The sequence below is a fragment of the Haliotis cracherodii genome, unplaced genomic scaffold (assembly GCF_022045235.1).
Source record: "Haliotis cracherodii isolate W230 unplaced genomic scaffold, xgHalCrac1.p SCAF_7, whole genome shotgun sequence".
Taxonomy (NCBI): Eukaryota; Metazoa; Mollusca; class Gastropoda; order Lepetellida; family Haliotidae; genus Haliotis; species Haliotis cracherodii.
In genome coordinates, this window is record NW_027266330.1 from 13982405 (window position 1) to 14003061 (window position 20657).

The 20657-nt window shown below is 39.9% G+C and overlaps 1 protein-coding gene across 2 annotated transcripts; it reads right to left on the reverse strand.

Moving 5' to 3' along the window:
- Positions 1–1731: 1731 nt before the first annotated feature.
- LOC139447765 (C-C chemokine receptor type 1-like) lies at positions 1732–20026 on the reverse strand. Of its 2 annotated transcripts, none has more exons than XM_071229256.1 (2): positions 19871–20026; positions 1732–4111 (listed from the first exon to the last, which is right to left on the reverse strand). In XM_071229256.1, exon 2 carries the CDS (start codon positions 3166–3168, stop codon positions 2041–2043), a length of 1128 nt encoding a protein of 375 aa, XP_071085357.1. In that variant the 5' UTR covers positions 3169–4111; positions 19871–20026; the 3' UTR covers positions 1732–2040. The 2 variants fall into 2 exon arrangements, with proteins under 2 accessions (XP_071085357.1, XP_071085358.1); XM_071229257.1 differs by lacking the exon at positions 19871–20026 and adding an exon at positions 4194–4253.
- Positions 20027–20657: the final 631 nt, after the last annotated feature.

Consider the following 20657-nt stretch of genomic DNA (forward strand, 5'->3'; position numbering starts at 1 on the left):
ATTTCATTATATGAATGTTATAAATGTTGACTATGATATCATCCATGTATTTTTTATATTTGCCAATGTTCCGTTTCGCGATATTTCGAAACGTGCAAATATTGTACGATACTTCTTTCAATATAGAATCAGAAATTCCCTTTGTACGAGTATTTTGTGCCATCACACGTTGTCCAAATGCATGTCAATACGGTGCTAAAAAGAGGTGAAACATATATTAGGTAAATGTGCATTTAACGTTGGTTCTTTCAGGAAATAACCGTTTGATATTCTGAGGGGGCCTAGGATTTGTTTGTCAAACTAATTTGTTAGAGGAAGCTCTGAATAAATAATTTTGACTCCAGGATTTCGATGGTTGAGCATCTTCCTCCTCCAACACAAACACAATATCAAAAGGTTGTCAACTTACATTACTGACCCTATATCAACAAGAACCGGTAAGTTTGTTAACTTATGTTTTCCCGATTACTGTATGACGTGACGTTTGATTTATAGTAATACACACTAACGGTTTACGAAACGGAAGCATATAAAACAGTGTTTGGTGAACAGGTAAATACGTATGATTACTAACTATACGATACAATACTATTTGTGACAATCGATGGGCAATATAAACGTCAATGTGTGCACCAATTTTCATTTGTGTCATTTGTGTCATTTGGTATCTTGTATTTGTACATTTGCGTTTAAGAATAGCTTGTATCGATGTTGCTGTTAAGTGTATATAGCAATCTCTTCAAAACATCCGTTTTGAGTTTTGAAACGTTGACAGGTTTTAGATTTGCATTGAATAACGTACAGGTTCAAAGAGTCCTGTCCTTCATTATGGATGAAACTTCGTCTAACATCGTGCCAACACCTGCGTCTTGTTGCACGCGTTTTGAGTTTCGAGAAGCCAACGTAATGTGTTTCATTTAACGCTCAAAACACACTGACAAACCAGGAAAACTGGCACTCCCCATAAGGATTAAGGTACAGAAGTCTTCAGGCTAGGTGACTTGGTTGGCGTGACATCGTACCCCGACGTGCATAATGTCAAGGCCATGTTTGTTTGGTCCACTCGATTCCGTACCTGGAATATTATCTGAGTGGGATTTTAACAAGAATACCGGTATAATATAATACAAGAATACTCATCTCTTATAATATTCAACACTGCATGTCTTAAAGAGGGCCTTGATGAGTGAGTGAGTGAGTGAGTGAGTGAGTGAGTGAGTCAACGTTTAACGTCGTATCAACGATGCTTCAGCCATATATCGGCGAGTGGTCTTGATGACTTAGCTTTCGGGTTGCGACAGATTAATTTGAATCCCTGTTAGTATTTTGAACTGACTTTCAAATGGAGATCTAATGTCGCATTACATTTAAACATGAAACGTCAACGCCTGAGAATTATCTGTCTTGATTATTCGCCGTAACAGGGCGTAGAAGGCAAAAATAGCGGTGAAAATAATATAAATGGACCACTGAAAATCAGTGATGACACCAGGTGGTAGCGAACGGGGTAAGCATGTCCTGCCCTCACTTACACCATTTGAATAACAGGTGAGAGTGTGTTTGTTGCCTGACGCTGCACAGCAGAAAGTATACATGTAGCACTGAAATATACACTTACAAATAATGATAGTTCCAGAATCAGGTCTGGTCGTTCTTCTAAAATATAAAAAAATGAATCAATTTGAACGAACATGATTTATTCATTTGAAAAAATAAGGTGCATGTTTCGTTGTTCATTAGTCAATTCAAGTAGTTCTTTCCATGGATAATGAACCACCAATATCCCTATGTACATTAGTGGAGTACTTAGCAGATGGCAATATTGTCTGTTGAGTGTACAGCATTCCACAAGAGTAGAAAAACAGTTTCATCAAGCTTATTTTTTTAATTGCGATTATATTTTTTTCTTATTCCATTTCAACACGCACCTAGGCCTGCTTTGAACTTACTTTTGTAGAAGATGACTGCGTCTGTTGCTGCATCTTTTCCCGCATGTCTCAAAGATGCAGTTAGAAGATTAAACATGCGCCAATATCCACATCATTTTAATATTGCCTCTGTTTCTGACCCTCTCTTGCAATATGTCTTAAAAGAGTTGTTTTGCATAGGAGTTGACTTAAAACAGACCGGCAAATACAACAATTTGAACACTGTTCTGAAATTGTCGCCAAATATCAGATACACAACACAATGCACCGAAAAATTCATGTAGTACATGAGTTCAAACACTCGGTGGAGGATGATATCACACAGTGTTGGGGCTGACTGGTACAAGATCTGAACCCACATCATTTTGATCCGAATCACGTGGCTTGGAGTATGGAGCAGGAGGAAAATCATTGAAACAGCGAAAAGAAGTTTCGAGACTTTGGCTTCTGGACTGGACGATTCTCGTTTCTTCCGGCTGGATGATCGCGAAATGCTCTGGAACAGTCTCTTGCGGCGTTTATGTGCATTTATAGCACCAACTGCAATTCCAACATTCAGAAATACCATAGCGACGAGCGGGATCACAAGGGTGAGGATCGAGTCAACATATGTCATGGCCATGACCAATTTCTCATACTCTTCGAAGGCAAGACAATTGGCTCCACTGCTATGGCGTATAACGCCAGTTGTCCATAAGCTGAAGCTGTAAATGCCAATAGACAGGAGAATTAAGAGCAGAATTGTAATTTTCGCACGCGCTACACTACACCATATTGCCACGTGACCTGGAAGGGATACCCGGATGAAGTTTTCGCACGTGATCATGACGACAAACCACACAGAGAGAAACCCACTCACGTATGTCAGAAACACGGTAACTTGGCAAACTCCATGGGTTGTAAAAGCAGGCACCTCAAGTCGATAAAGCCACACAATAAACAATGATAGCAGAAAGCCAACATCGGAGATGGATTTCACTGCAAGATGCAAACAGCAGGAGGTGTTCCGCAGCGTTGGACTAAGAAATGCTCCCGCTGCCAAAATGTTACCGACGAAGCCAACAACACAAACTATCGGTATCATCACCGTCTGGAACTTCCGGACAAACACGTACCACGGATTGTCCTGCAACCCTGCAACCATGCTGGAGTTAGTTGCGTTGATGATGAGCATGTCGTCGATGATGTCGTTGACATCTATTTCTATAACCGTGTAGTCGGAAACGTTGATTGAAGGCATCGTGGTAGGTTTGTCACTCAAAACAACTGTATCAGATCGTAAGTCAAATTCGTCAAGAGTTTGTGTATCAGATCCTGAGAATAATTTCTTCACAAAGATTTTTCAAAGTGATGAAGTTGGTATTTTGTCTCAATTCATTATCGCGGAGGTTAGTTCTTCGGGGTTACTGCTTTACATAAACAAGATTATTAGGTATAAACATGACATATAATACACCGAATGACGTAAGTATCACCAAAGAGGATCGGCGATCGCAAGGCATCATAAGCTGTTTGTGATCTTTACCGTAGTCTCCACTCCTTTTAGCTACTTGCAACCTCCTTGAATCACTGTTGGTTTGGAAACCCTAACGTGCATTGCATTAGGCGTGTAGATGGAGCTAAATATTGTATTAACCAATGGTTGTTCCCACATTCGTCCTTGGTGGTGCCCAGTGTCTTTGGAGCCACCGAAAATCTTTATTCTGCACTGATGTCCTTTGGTATCACAAACTGTTGAATAACGCTGTCCTGTTTAATCTTGGTGACGTTGTAAGTCCCATATTGCAATATATCAATGCAGCCTTTACTGACGAACTCGGAGCCCTAAAACCATTATCTCAACACTAGAATGAGAAATGTGATGCCACCGGTTTTCCTTTCGAAACCGATTTATAAAGCCAGAGGTGATTAAACACTCCAAACTAAATCCGTCCAAGTCGTTGTCAGATGGAACAAATGAGTCTACTAGTGATGTTCTTGGTGGTGTTCAATGTACTATCTTGCTGGGTTGTCCATTTCCTTTGACGTGGAACCTTAAGTTATTGATTGCCATCCGCTGTTGGTGCCAAAATGTCACTTATATGGTCGTGATGACATGGGTTGTCATTTCAGTACATAAGCCCCGGAAATTGACACTGATTAAGACGCAGCTTTTCACCATCGGCTACAGCAGCCATTGCCATCTGAAACAGCAAGAGACGGTAATGATTAGTGTCTTATTCTCGTTACGTATTGAAAGGTCAACCACACTGAGGATATACATACGTGAGTGAGTTGGGTATCACGCCGTTGTTTAACAGTGTTCCAGCTCTCTCCCCCTCTCTCTGTCTATCTCTCTGTGTCTGTCTGCCACCTCTCTGTCCGTCCGTCCGCCCGTCCGTCCGTCCGTCTGTCTCTCTGTCTGTGTGTGTCTCTCTCTCTGTCTCCCTCTCTCTCTTTCTCGCTCTATATAGTCGTGTCAGCCTTTTGTTCGAGAAAAGCTCGAAATGATGCAGGTCTCGACGTCTACCACTTCGGTGATGACAAACCTAAAAAACATAATCGGGGTGAACCGGTATTCAAGGGACGTAACACTGACGCCACCCGTGCCCCCAGATATACACATGACCAAGTCATATACATACACATTCGTTTTATATTTTGTGAAAATGAGAGAGTGAGTTGGGTTTTACGCCGCTTTTGGTATTATTTTGGTATCGGTGGAGCGTTGTGGAGATTTTGCGTTAAAGTTCACCGTTCCCAGGACACAACGCTTGTCGATGGGGTTGACTATAATGGGTCACGATCAGGGGGTCAGGTTCGGTGACTTGGTTGACTGTGTGTCAACGTGCTGACGGCATTGGATGGAGCTGAACATAATAACTACTTGATAATCTACAGATGGCAGGCCACACACATGGACCATGTAGAACTCCCGCCCCTGAATTAGCTGTAATATTGTTGACATTAACATAAAACAATGCTCCCTTCCACATCACAAAGGAAACTGGGATACTTAATGCCTAAACATTTATTGACTGGAGTTGAATGAATAAATACAAAATTCTTTCCATATTCATAACAAATCTGTACCAAAAGTCGATTTTACGTTTCCGACTATATCATGAGCATGTGTTTATGAATCACGATGATCAAAATAATGATGATATATAACAGGCGTTCGTGAAAAGGTGAGCAGATCCTGTCTCAACTGTGGCACACGTCACAAAAACATGCAAAGGCAAGTCAATTGTTCACCTAACAAAACTCGGGGATATACGGTATATGTCAAACAACCTCTGTGCAAGAGTTGTATGACGTGTGACGTATGACGTGCGACGTATGACGTATGATAGTTGTATACCAGCTGGGCAATTTCCATATCCTTACACATGTCAATTATAAGGGAGTAGAGTCTAGCATGTAAATACGTTCTTGAAACTATGTCATTTATTTGATTTTTCATTCGGAACTGTGCAGGTCCGGATGTGTTGGAGACCTGTATTTCCTATATTTATTCCCTCCAATCTGTTTTAATACAGACAGGGTCGAAGGAATCCTTTGAGAAATATGAAAACAGAAATCTAAAATCGTTTCCGTCACCCACAGTACCATTTGGGAGTTTGTGACAAGCCACTTTCCGCTTCAAATCATTCTGTGATATTTATCAAAGACATGAAATAGGTCTGCCGGCCAGATGATTTCTCAAGTGACCGTTTCGAAACACACCGTAGTCATCAAATCAGCAAGTAAGTGATTACGTGTCAAATATTGCTATAATTGAACACATGGGAGCTATCGATCTAGGTTTTTCACCAGCTAATACTAAGTGTTTTGCATCGTCCGTTTCTCATTCATTTGACACGGCCCCACAATGTAAAAGGTCCCGTCTTTTAAACAAATAAAATTCTATGAAGCAACACGTTAAAAAAACAATTTATTTTTCATATTGTACCTGTGTTTAAGAGGGATCCTTTTATGATAAAACAGGACGTCTGGAAAGTCCGTTTACCCACATTGGCGGAGATTGTATTTGAAATTTGCCTCTAATGTGAATACATTAAACTACGGTTATAACGAACTTAAAGGGACAACTAAATTTATTTCGTAATAACCGTAGTTCGTATACAGCATAATTACAAATGGTCGAGGCGAAAAACAGTTCGTTATATCTGTTATTTCGTTATAAGCGTGTTCGTTATAAACGTAGTTTACTGTATGTGTTGAGATAATTATGCATTTGTTGTTGTTCACGTGGTTGTCTGGATATGTTTTACTTTTAATAACCATATATGTTTTAATATTTCATCTGTTTTATTTACCTTTAAAGCTTTTAGTTTACAGTATATTCTTTCAATAAATGTATAATTGCTCTTCGCTGTATGAATGTCAGACTTAGAACACATTTCCTCTACGCGATAACAAGTTGGCTCTCAGCTGTAGATCATATTGTCTCTCAGCTGTAGGGCCTATTTCATCGCAGCTACATGACATGTTTTCGCTCATCTATAGGGCATGCTATATTACTTCTATACTGTCAGCTACGAAACGTGTGTACTCTTAGCTATATGATGTGTACTCTCGGCTAGAAGACATGTTTACTCTCAACAATAGGACATGTATGCTCTCGGCGGGAAGACGTGTTTACTCTCAACTATAGGACATGTATGCTCTTAGCTGGAAGACGTGTTTACTCTCAACTATAGCACATGTATGCTCTTAGCTGGAAGACGTGTTTACGCTCAACTATAGGACATGTATGCTCTTAGCTGGAAGACCTGTTTACACTCAACTACAATGTACAAGACATGTATGCTCTTAGCTGGAAGACATGTTTACTCTCAACTATAGGACATGTATGCTCTTAGCTGGAAGACGTGTTTACGCTCAACTATAGGACATGTATGCTCTTAGCTGGAAGACCTGTTTACTCTCAGCTATAACACGTGTTTTTGTTCACCTGAGAGGCACACTTACATTACGCACGCACAACTACAGTAAACGTGTGTCCACAGCTCAAGGACATGTTTGCACTATTGCACAGCGTAAATTCTTAAACATGACAAGATCATATGTGTATTTCTATAAGATTGTACCCAGTTGTGTTCCCAGCTATCATACTGAACACCGATTTGCTGTATGACGCCCACGGCTAAAAACAATATTTATTGCCTTTACTCAGCCATTTTTGTTTAAAGTGTAAGTTGGTAATGGTTGGTTTGAGGTGGAGCTCAACCCAACTGTTCCCAAAATAGTTTCTTGCGATATATAAAATGTTAACTTTTCTTGAACTTCCGCTGCTAGAATCATGAAGCTGATTGTAGGTCATGTATGTTTCTTTTTATGATATATTTTGTTAAAAAAATGAGGATTTTAGTGTTAAGTCATCAGTATTTATACTGAAAATATTTGAAAATCATTGAAGCAACTATTTGAAAACGACTGTGTTTGTTTACATCATAAACTGTTGCGGGGCGGTCGGGTAACCTAGTGGTTAAAGCGTTCGCTCGTCACGCCGAAGACCCGGGGTTCGATTCCCGACATGGGCACAATGTGTGAAGCCCATTTCTGGTGTCCCCCGCCGTGATATTACTGGAATATTGCTAAAAGCGGTGTAAAACCCTACTCTCTCACTCACCCATAAACTGTTACCCACACATGAAGGTGAACTACAATGCCAAGACACAGTTTTTATACTTGTTCCAAAGAAAGAATGATAGCTTCGTGACTACAGGCGAAGTGAACCAGCAATGGTATCATATAAATAAGTACCTACTTGAGCTGAATGTCAAAACGACTTCTCGATCGATAAGAAAATAGACTGTAGTGCCAGCAAGTATCATTACGTACTGATGGACCGGAAACTAGGTGTTTCTGTATACAGACGTTGAGTCATCCATGTAAACTAGGTGTTTCTGTAAACAGACGTTGGTTCATCCATGTAAACAAGGTGTTTCTGTATACAGACGTTGGGTCATCCATGTAAACAAGGTGTTTCTGTTAACAGACGTTGGGTCTTCCATGTTAACAAGGTGTTTCTGTATACAGACGTTGGGTCATCCATGTTAACAAGGTGTTTCTGTAAACAGACGTTGGGTCATCCATGTTAACAAGGTGTTTCTGTATACAGACGTTGGGTCATCCATGTAAACTAGGTGTTTCTGTAAACAGACGTTGGGTCATCAATGTAAACAAGGTGTTTCTGTATACAGACGTTGGGTCATCCATGTTAACAAGGTGTTTCTGTATACAGACGTTGGGTCATCCATGTAAACTAGGGGTCTGTACATAAACTTTGGGTCATCAATGTAACATGCATACCATTTGATTGGTTGTGACAGACAGACAGATAGACAGACAACTTATTCAGTTAAATGACTGCCCCAACTATAATCATACAACAGTTGACCTATATGAACATATTACAATATTTTCTTATCTTTAACACTGTATTAATACCAACACAAACTATTTCTCTGAATTTATTAAGTTTGTTAAAGCGTGATGTGCAGTATAGTCCCATGTGTAGTGGCTCATGTACTTCCGTAGTGCAGTGGTGTAGGATTCACAAACAAATACAATTTGAAATTCATCTTCAATGTAATCACTATTTTGCAATTTTCATGAAGGACAACGCCTTAAATGACGTGGTATATTCTAATATATGTATCTGATATGTACAATATGTATAAATTTGAATCTGCCACGTCTAAATATAGATTAACATACTCCTAAATATGGATCCAGGCACGAATATAGATAAACATATTCCTCAACATGGAGCCACGTCTAAATCTAGATAAACGTATTCCTTAATATGGAGCCACGTCTAAATCTAGAGCAATACTAACACCATAAGAAGTGATTTGTAAAGTAGGTGAGGTGAAATTGGGTTTAACGTCGCGACCAAGATTATTGCACTTATATAGAGATGTGCATGTACGTGTGTGTTTGTGTGGCTGCTTGTACTAGTCCGGACTGATGCCGATTTATAGTGCTAGCTCACAGAGATACCATGCCGCAGTTTAACATGAATACCCGACTCAGACACAGTATACTGACTCCGAGCCGACCAGTCCTTGTTTTAGGCCCTTCATGCCGAGTGCCAGACGTGGTAACAACAAGTACCATCTTTTAACGTCTTTTGGTATAACGCGGTCGGAGATCGAACCCCGGACCTTCCACTCTCCGGGCGGACGCTCTACCACTAGACCACGGAGGCGGTCTGATTTGTAAAGTAGAGCCCATTAATGATGAATACCAATTTCGTTGAAGAATATAAATCCGTCCCTAAAGCCACGGATAAAAAAGTTCATGTTACAAATGTCATGGAAAATCCCGATGAATCCGAAGCAAAATTAAAATAACACATGTTTTATGTGAGAGACCAATGTATCACGTCATCACTTGCTTGATAAAGGTGTTAGGATCTACACCGAAACATCGCACTTATTGTAATAAAGACGTTGTTCATCCATAGAACTTATCTTACTTAATGTATCACGTCCACTATCATCAAAAGATATAAACATTAAATAGCACTGGCGTAATGGCAGGGGTTCTTAATAAAATTGAAATTACAGACATTCTAATTTGTGGTCGTGGCCAAAGTCAAAAGGTCGTAACCTCGTGTACGAGCTATAATCCATCACCTTATGGGCTTATATGGAAGACTAATTGCCATGAGAAGCTTTTGTCACTAATGACCCCCGAAGGTAGCAATTTGGTCAAGGTAATAAGCACGTCAGGCGGATGCAGTTGGAATCCTCTCTCACGTATAAGTACTTATATGGTACTCTGTCTCACAATGTGGCTTAATATAGTTCCTGACACTTATTAATGTAATACAGAGTATGTGATTCGTTGAAAAGTACTCATTACAGTATATAAATTAAACATGTGGTTTGGTAAAAATGACACTAAACGAGTATCAGTGACAGCTGTGGAGCATCAGTATTGATCTGTGCGGTGTATCATGTTTGGCGTGGGAAGGAAGAACACGTTTCATGCGAATCTGGCGGAGACGAATATCAGATAACTCCAAACCCACTGGAAGTTCGCTTTATGAAGGAATATATCATTCTACATGACATCACATATTTAAGATAGCCTGTTGTGTTTTATTTATCTCCCTTATTGCTGCCGCGGCAGAAATGAGCATGCACCCACTCACGTATTCTTTTCAAATATTGATTTTCCCGGAAATAACATAACGATGGTATATAGAATGTGAGGTCTTTACATAAAAAAATAATGTAATGATAACAAAACTATCAGAAACGTGGCGAAACTCCATGACGAACTCACTTGTGCTTTATTGCGGGTTATTTATAAAAGCTGTTGCCGATGACGGTTAAAAGGCTAAATTTACAGCCGACGGCATAAGAAGGCTTTCTTAAAATATACCAAAATATGTACCTTATAAATGTATTGCATTATGAAGAACACGTTGCTAAGCTTTTGGTTGGGTGTTTATAATTACCAGCTAGAATTGGTACCCGACAACATCTTGTCCTATAGGCGACTGTTACAAATTGCTCGTACTGTGAGGCTTGGTGATTTGGTTGATGGCGTGACAACATTGTATTTCGATTGCGTGGGACGTTGCGGTCACTCCGTCAACAAAGATTGTTGTTGAAAATACCTAACCAGATACATTAACAATGAAGGCTGGATTATGAAGTGTTTATTTAATTAGTCGCGCACTTCAGGGAGTTGGTTCATTGTTTGGCATATAAAATGGCACGCAATTGTAAACAATTATGTTAGTTGGTGCGTGTATTATCACTAAGAATAACCGAATTAAAAGAAATACGTACGAATGGTACGTGTGTGTATAAAAGGATTTCACGCTCTCTTCAGCATTGAGGTTATTCAGAATCCAGGGCGTTAATCATTAAATAGAGAATGTCAACCGAGTGTCGTTTGCTATCAAATATATAAAAACGTGTCAGTGAAAGCCGAAGGTTTTCAGGTTTGTAAACGATTACAACCAGTGCCTTGAGTGTAAAAAGTATCACTAACCAGCTTCAGTGGCAGAGAGATGGTAACCAATGCCGTCGCATTGATCTGCAAAACATTGTGATGTATGCATTTGAGATATACCCTTTAGGAAATATCGGTTGATCTCATCAAGTGATATATCCTGGGGAAGCCAGGACAGGTGGATCACGCAAACTGTGTAACTTTATCCACACAAAATGCATGTTCACACTATTCAGGTTGTCCCTTTTGCTTTGCCATTAGCCAATGCAAGGAACTGCCTATTAGGAAGAGGCCTACACTTAGAGTTCCGATGTTGAGCATTCCTAATGTACATTATAGTGTACATTCTTCAGAATACCCCTTGTCATGAATAAAGATATGTAACTTTTCTAAGATGAATGTTTGAAATCTAGAGCCCATACTACTATTACTCTTCCTGTGGAAACTATCAGGGACGACCGTCACCTATCATGTAATGCAACAGTGCAAGTATCAAAAGTGTACTTTTATTTGAGTTAATATCTATTTACGTTTTCGACATAATTAGCCCCCAGGGCGCTCTCAAAATTAGAAATAGGGGGCTCTTATTAGAATATAAATTTGGTGAAAGAGTTGAAATTTCGTGGCTTATGTTGACAGCCTGAAATGATACAAAAGAAATGAAAGCGCGTTTTATAATACACTTTTCCAGAAATTAATTGCCCGAAATTAAGAGTCCATATAACACACGAGTGCGTATTATACACGAATATATAAGGCTAGTGTACATTGATCAATGGGAAGGGTGCTAAGTGGGACTGTTCAATATATCAGCAAATATCGCCGTGGGCGCTTATAAGGGCGGGGCGCTTATTACGTCGAATACGGTATATTCTAACCGCATATGAATAAAACGTTCATCCAAATGTCCGTTGGCAGTGTACCATGTTCTTTCGCAAATGATTAAAAACAGGGCATTATGAGTTTTTCTCCAATTTTAAGGTGCAGCGACAGTCATTTGATGACGTACACAACGACGTCTCAATGTAGGGACGTCAAAGTAAAAAATCAGTTGCCCAACATACATTTAAAGGCTTATTATTTTAAGTGTTGTTTGATAATACTGTCGTATGTTTTACATTTTGGCTCCGACTATGAATTTCATATTTACGATAGAGTGAATTTAAAAGGTAGTGATGATATACCCGATACAAGACAGTTCGAGCAGCACAGTGCAATAAAACATATACAGCTTCACCAAGTGTGCAACTGTTGCATCGCAGCTATATTAAACAGTGGTCTCAAGTATCATTGGAATGAACACGTAATTTACTTCTCAGGGCAGTAGTGTTGACCTTTGTCAATCATCACGAAGCACTCCTTTCAGATGAATACACGACAATGTAGTGCATGACCTACCTTCTTTGTGATCCACACAGTCAAAAAGAAGCGATGAAGCAGAGTGATGCCTGTCATACGAAACCACTGTATAAAATGGTATCAGGAATATCCGCTTGCAAGAGTGGTTCATTAAATTTACATGTGGCAACGATCGTTGCTCAACGACTATGCTCAAGTGTCTACAGCTCATCGTGGATCTCAATACGAGGACAAACCAAGCTTCTGTCTCAGGACCAACCATTTAATATTTTTGTTACACAGCGCTCTCAACGCAAATTTAATTTACAACATGATACATTCATTACTTATTGCTTGCCTATGGAACGGTACAGTTACGCAATTCTACAATAAATGTCAACGGTTTTATGTTTCGTCATGAAACAGAACTAATTTCTCGACATGCCCCTTTTTAATTTCCAAATGCCACGAACAAATCCTTTTATTATATTATATTAATGGAAGAACACGTTCGCGACGCCGTTTAGATTGGTTGACGCTTGTTCTGATTGAACACACTTTGTCAAAAGCATGGATTGATTTTAGTATAAACGTTGTGGGTGGTGACATGCCGCTTCACTGAACACTCTTCTTTTTAGTATGTTGTCTAAGATACATCAGATTTAGTCAGATTTGGTTTGGTTTGGTCAATAAATCTGGTCGCACAGTAAATACGGTCCTGTAAAGGATTCCGCGTCTCCAACAACAGATTATGATCGTCAAAGGCGAGTTATGGATCCGGTTGTTAGGCTCGGTGATTTGGTATTGACCCGATGGCCGACGATTAAGTTTCTAGGTTTGTCAGAACCATACCCGCGATCGTGCATTTCAGCGAAGTAGTAAACGTCTGAGACCTGCATTACCTCGGGCTTTCCTCCCACATTAAGCAGATACGCTGTGATATAACTGGAACACAGCGCCATTAAAACCAAACTCACTCACTCACTAAACATATATTTAAATTACAACGATAGAGAAGCATTGAAGCAAAAACACCAGAACTGGTAATATGCTATTAGGGCACCGTTCCCCAAAGCGGTCTTAGCTCCAAAACGACCGTAACTCCAATACTTTAACATTAACTTACCACCGAAGAAAAGCCGAGATCGCTTTTTGGAACCGTGTCCTGGCATTTTCAATCAACGCCAACTTTCTTTTACTTTGACGTGAAACTAGCCTGGTTGTAAAAAATATACAATTGATAGCGTTAGAAAATATTTAATTAAGAATGTTCACTGGTGCTTTAAAATAAACCTTAGAATGGTATTTTCAAAATAGAAAGAAATTCTATTCAATCTAACTGTCTATATTCTATTGATAGTTTCCTACAGTTACGCAAAGTGCAAGGATCAACAATCTGACTTTACTTTAGAGGCATTGGTAAATCACTCATCCTCCTTGATAGAAGTATCGACAATAGCTTTTAAGTGTTTTTAAATATGTTACGACAAATAGATAACGAAGGATGATTCAACTTGTATAGTTGGACATGGAAGCGTGCTATGATGTTGGCACTGAAATTCCAACTATTTCCAACATACAACGACATTCCAACAACGAGGTCACAGCGTAGTGACGTCATAGTTTACAAACATTGCGGAGACCTTCACGCCCACATTTGCTATAAGCAGTACGGGACCTGTCGTAAAATGGCAACTAATTCACTTTATGTTTGATTTATTACGCTTTATATAAGGCAATTTAAACTTTCGTCTATGATTTCCGGCTTTACCGTGTCAAATCGACGATGTATTGACGCCAAATATCTCATCAAAGCACGCGACACACACGTTAGTTGTGCTTCGCGTTGAACACAGGCATACATGTTTATCTGCATCACTGAGATGAGACGGCCTCCTTGGCAGGTTATATTCCATTCTGGCTACAGTGCTAATGTGCCTACATCCTATTTCGCCTACAAAAAATATTGTAGGTACAACGGGAACTATTTTACCATCCGAATTGCTATAAATGGAACCGTGAAGATTCCGGTGTAGAATAGGCCTTCAGCAACCCACGCTTGCCGTAAAAGGTGACTGTGCTTGTCGTTAAAGGCGACTAACGGGATCGAGTGGTCAGGCTCGCTGACTTGGTTGATGCATATCATCGATCTCAATTGCGTGGATCAATGCTCATGATATCAATCACTGGATTGTCTGGTCCAGACTCGATTATTTACAGACCGCTGTCATATAGCTGGAATATTGCTGAGTGCGGCGTTAAACAACAAACCAACCAGTGACTGCTGGGTGAACACAGGCATATTTCCAACAAAGTCAGTTGCCTAAGGAGACACCACAGGTAATGTGTACTTCAGGCAGGGCGTGGCCGAAGCCTTAGAAATTCTCAGGAGTCTCGCTTGTAGGTCACGATCACCAATCCATCCACACCTGGGTCTAACGGATGGAGTGTCTGCCCGGAGAGCGGAGGGTCGTTTGTTCGATTCCCGGCTGTGTCACACCAAACTACTTTACAAGATGGTACTTGTTGTTACTCTTACTGTCATTCGACATTTAGGGGATAAACAAATGTGCATGCACGTCACTATATAGGTGAAATAATCTTGAACATGACGTTAAACTCCATTTCACCTCACCTAACTTTGCCTGATGTGTGGTCTTTGCATTGAACAAAGGACCACGCGCCACCATTCTATTATGATTAAATACCCTAGAATCTGTGGTCACCATTCTTCGTTTTTAATATTACCCGAAAGACACGCCCTTAAAAACTGAGATCCAAAGAGATTACAACGAGCAGGAGAAATTCTGTGCTATGTTAGTGACAAACAAGATGGAGATAGCAATTTAAATGAATCTTAGGTGGTGAATGGGTCCATGGCATGTACCCAATAGAACAGATATATACTACATTGGAATATCGATGTCCATCATTCGGTTGCGGTATAATGAAAAATATCTCTTTTGAAAAAGCCACCACAACTGCGTCAATGCTAAAACAATGAATCATCAATCTAAATATATAGAGGGTAACTCAATTACAATTCTTTGGAAGCAAGAATGGCGTGTCTGGCATTGTCAGACTATGGCTTCATCAAACGATCGTTGATCGCACACGCTCCGTAAATCTGATTTAACCAGATATTCTCTAGTGTTTTCAATATCGGTCGAGTATGTATAACATTAAAAAATATATCAACGATTATTTTTATTTTGAAAATGTCAGTGTTATTGCAATGGGGAGATCCGATGTTAAAGAAGTCACAGAAAAGTGGCTTTGGTTTAGCACAGGGACATGGTGCTGACACCATCCGTTATAAGGATCGGACCCTAGAAGTTTAAGGACACAACTATTCACAAAACATTTCAGTATTTTCGTGACAATTATACCTCCCTATAGATAAATGCAAACATAAACGTAGTTTTAAAGGTTCACAAATATGAAATAACTCGGACATATTCAATAAGTAGTATCGTATTTCGAGACAGTTTCACATTTCTGTCGTCGATAAATGTGTTCAACAAAGCATCGATAAAAGGCACTCCAGGACTTGGTGTATCGACTTGACTACTTCATAACGGAAGCATGTTTTATAAACAAACAAAAAGTCCAATCACATATTCGAACTGATGCTTTAAGTGTTAATGGCGTTTTAATGTCTGTTTCGCCCAAACCTGGCTTCCAAAGCAGATATATCTTGAGAGGGATCGAACGATATCTCTCCAAGAAGGGTACGCTGAAATGAACATGCATCATAATGCTTTGCAGACAATTGTGATGCGGGGGTTACCATGACCTCAATTGATATCACTGATCTCTCTGCCACTGAATCTGGTTAATGTACTATTTACACTCAAGACACTGGTGATTACTATTTACAATCAGAAACAGTTGGAAGAATGATTTTTGATGATAAATAAAATCTCACCCGTGTATCTTCCAATCTCAAATATATTTAGAATCGTTGTAAAAAGTTCAAATGTTTAGCGAGCCTGGGATATTTGTAACTTTTATCAACTCCCCCGTCTTGATACCTCGAAAGACACTTGGTTGAGATTCTCGTTATAGTAGTTGAACTTTTACTGCATTAAACTTTGGGCAGTTTAAAGGACCGCAATTGATCATGACTTAATTGAATGTGAAACCAAGTGTTATGAACTGGACTGTTTGCATATTTGATTTAAGAATTGACCTTCACTTTGTGTGAGTTCATTGGAGTATGAACCTTCATAGAGTGAGGGCCAAACTGTATGAAAGTGAAAGTCAATTCTTATATTTTTTTATCACAATTTCTTACCTCAAAGGATGTAGGCAAAGATCTAGACACAATTTTATTTGGTACGTGTGACTTCATGTTTACACTGACAGCCAAACAACAACCAGCTATATCGCGGAATAAAAATGTTCCCCCAAAAGTGAGGTTACATGAGCGAATGGATGCAGAACTTGCTCTTCAGAGACATCTTACGCAACACATGTGTTCATATAATATCTCATTAGATGAGAAAGGTCTGTAATGAACTACCTCAGTAAGTCAGTCACAATGACAGCGCGTCGTAATACATTTACATCAAGTACAAGACGTCAAAATGGCCGACACGATAAATGTGACGGGAGGAATTCCGAAGTTGTTAATGAACCTGTGGCGGTTACATGTGTTAGTCATCATTGATCAACTGACCGATTAGTGAAAGGTGATTAAAGATGCGTCAAACTGACACCAAGGTAAATTCGTAGATTGCTGGAGACTGTCACTGTCAGCCTAGACACAGATCGAATCGATACTGACGGATGTACATTTTTTGGTTTGTTTATTAGGATTGGCCGTAGCGAGGAAATTCGTGAACAATCATGCAGTCAAGCTCTCTTACGTTTCTCAATGTTTACAGAAATGCTGAGACCAAGATAAAAGGTTCTAAATGATCAGAAATAATGCTTATGTATGTATTCGTGCTAGGGAATTCCCAGGGGTTTCCCCAGGAATGTGGAAGTAGTCCGTCAGTGTTTACGTCATTTCAAGAACACGGTCTCGTGAAAAACGTATGAACGTCGAATTGGTGTCGTTCATACACTTATGAACGTCAATTTCGCGGTCATGTGACCGACCTCTCGTCCAATGGAAAAGCCGTATAACGTGTAAACGTCAAATTAAAAAATTATTAATAATTGACTTTCACTTTGTGTGAGTTCATTGGAGTATGAACGTTCATAGTGTGAGGGCCAAACTGCGTGAACGTCGGAGATCTGTTACATCACCTTTCTACCTTAAAGGGTGTAGCGCTAGATCTATACAAATTTTCTTTAAATTGACTTCATGTGTACAACAAGCAGCTGTATCGCGGAATAAAATAGTTCCCCCAAAACAGAGGCGACATGCGCATATATACGCCCAAATTGCTTTAAAGGAACATTTATTGTATTTTGTTTAAAACAAACGTACTCAAATTATATCGTCCTTGGAAGGTCTGTTAAGAACTGCCTAAGTAAGTCAGTCACAATAGCAGCGCGTCGTAATACATTTACATCATGTATCAGACATCAAAATGGCCGACACGATAACGTGACGGGAGTGATTGTTCATGAACCTATGGCGGTTACATGTGTTAGTCACCATTGATCAATTGGCCAGTCACTGAAAGGAGGTTATAACGATGTGTCAAATAGATACAAAGGTCAATCCAGAGATTGCTGCTGACTGTCGTTGTCAGTCTAGACACGGATCGAGTCGATACTAAGATAGTTTTGCTGTGCATTTCTTCGTTTTGTTCACTTGGATGGGTGGTAGCGAGGGTATTCGTGAACGATCTTGCAGTCAAACTCTCTGACGTTTCTCAATGTATGCTAAAACGCAGTGTTCAAGATTAAAGGGTCTAAATGATCGGAAACAACGCTTTTGTATGGATTCGTGCTAGGGAATTCCCAGGGGTTTCGCCAAGGAATGTGTAAATAGACAGTTCTCGTTAAAAACGTATGAACTTCTTATTTCGCGGTCATGTGACCGACCCCTCGTCCAATGGAAAGTCGATTATCGTGTAAACGTTGCATTTAAAACATATATAAGATCCTCGAAAGGACGCAAACACATTTGGCCAGCCAAAGACAGATCAGAGAAACCATTGGAAACAACAAGAAAATACGAGGAATAGGCTATAATGGAATATTGTTGTTTTAAATTTGTTCCAACACACCTGGATATTATCTATTAGTTTTGTATTTTTGTTTGTGTGTGTGGGATAGTTACGACATTTTCGTTTCGTGTTAACATGAAGAAAGAATAACAACGCGAATTCGAACATGTGTGAACATTTGGTTTCTCCAAATGGCATTTTCTAGCCACAGGATATGTTTTCGTTCCTGCTTCACGACATAGACATTGTCTCTGAATAGGAACACACAATATTGGTATGCACGTGTGTGTGTGGCTGCTTTTTAAATCAGTACTGATGCTGATTTTATAGTGGTAGCCCACTGAGATACCATGCCGCAGTTTAACATGAATACCCTACTCAGACACAGTATACCGACTCCGAGTAGTTGGTTTAGCCCCTTTATGCCGAGCACCAGGCACGGTAACAACAAGTACCACCTTTTAACGTCTTTTGTATGACGCGGCCGAGGATCGAACCCCGGACCTTCCGCTCTCCGGGAAGACGCTCTACAACTAGTCCACGGAGGCGGTCGAAAGGGTCAGAATATTTCCGGGATCCATTTCAATCAAAAACGGTTTTTTAAACTAATCAGATTTCAGCACACACTCCCAGTAATTTCACAATGTAAAATATTACAATTACAAACGAAGCTATGTTCATGAACATTATTTTATTAATCTAGCAAATTTAACTCGTCTCTCTCAAAGCAAATTCCCGCCAAAGGAAACTTACGAAACCGCGAACTGCTAACAATTGTATCACATATACATGTATATGAATATCTATTTATAAAGTATTTGTTTGTCTGCTCACTTTTATTGCAGCTAATGTGCAGTATAGGTTTCCCTGCATGTTTGTGTTGCAGACATCGCTGTTTGCTTGTTTGTTTGTTGGTTAATGCGGCACTCAGCAATATTCCAGCTATATAACAGCGGTCTTTAAATAATCGAGTCTGGACTAATCAATCCAGTGATTGATATCATGAGCATCGATCCACGCAATTGGGATCGATGACATGCCTCAACCAAGTCAGCGAGCCTGACCACCCGATCCCGTTAGTCGCCTTTTACGGCAAGCATGGGTTGCTGAAGACCTATTCTACCCCGCATCTTCACGGATCTTTTCGTTCCTATACGTTGTCTCTGAATAGGAACACAATTGTTTAAATGTTTTTTTCCACAACACATCGAGCATGTTCAGCGAATAAGTTGGCTGTTGTTAAAGCATGAGATAAAGTCATATGTATCTGTTTATTTATCGATTCACGCCTACATTATAAAGCACGATTACTTACTGAGTCTGGCAAATGTCATCTTCACATATTTAGTTTCACTCAGATGCAGAAATCATATCACTTTAGCTGGTATTTTACACATATAAGAGTGACCTCTTTAATTCAGGAATAGTGTTGCTGACATATTGTAATAATCAATGTTACAAGTTCGATGTCATCAATATAACTATTTTTCTGAATAAAACGGAAAGGCTTACCTGCAGCACGTCTCTTGTGTAGTTATCAAATAGGTTCCACGCATACTATCACACCTCTACTGAAATTGTTTTCGACCTCCGCCGGAGTCAGTTCCTAAAGCTAACGTCCCATACAGTGACAAATATGAAAGCTCCCGACCTCAAGTCTAAAGCAACTCGTGTTCTCAGTTCACTGGATGTTGTTACCTCGCAGGAGCCAGTAGCCAATCGCAGTGGGCGTTACAACGTGCGTTGACCAACGTCGATCGAAGCAATTTGTTCCGACGCTATTTGATAGCGACCGTTCTAGTTGTGACGGGTTGCCGTACTCAAAAGCCCTTTCAACACTGAAACGAACAACGATAGAATTCTGTTGAAGCCTTTCGACAGCTGCAAGCTGTACATATATATTTATAAACTCCAATAAATCTGTTAGATGTTAGACAACTTTGGTACTGGCGCTGTATGTGCATGCAACGTGGGAATATAAGACAGCAAGGGCTGATATCGATTGTTTTCGACCTGGTTACGATGATCGCTGAAATGATGAAATTAGCTTTGGTATAACGGTGGGCTCTTATGTATTGGTGTTCTAAGTCATACCTAGCTCAATACAGGCACGGGAGTAGGCGTGAGAGTATGACATGGGTTCAAACATCCATGGCTCCAGGAATGTACTGACACTACACGTTGTCAAAGGTATGTTATGCCGTGAAGATCCGATATCGAATTGGTCTTCAGCAACCCACGCTTGTCTTTTCCGGCGAATTACTGGATCGGGTGGTCAGGTTCGCTGACTTGGTTGATG

Bases quoted from the DNA above. Each gene is read 5' to 3' on its own strand.
- LOC139447765 (XM_071229256.1), bottom strand. From the start codon at position 3,168: ATGCCTTCAATCAACGTTTCCGACTACACGGTTATAGAAATAGATGTC.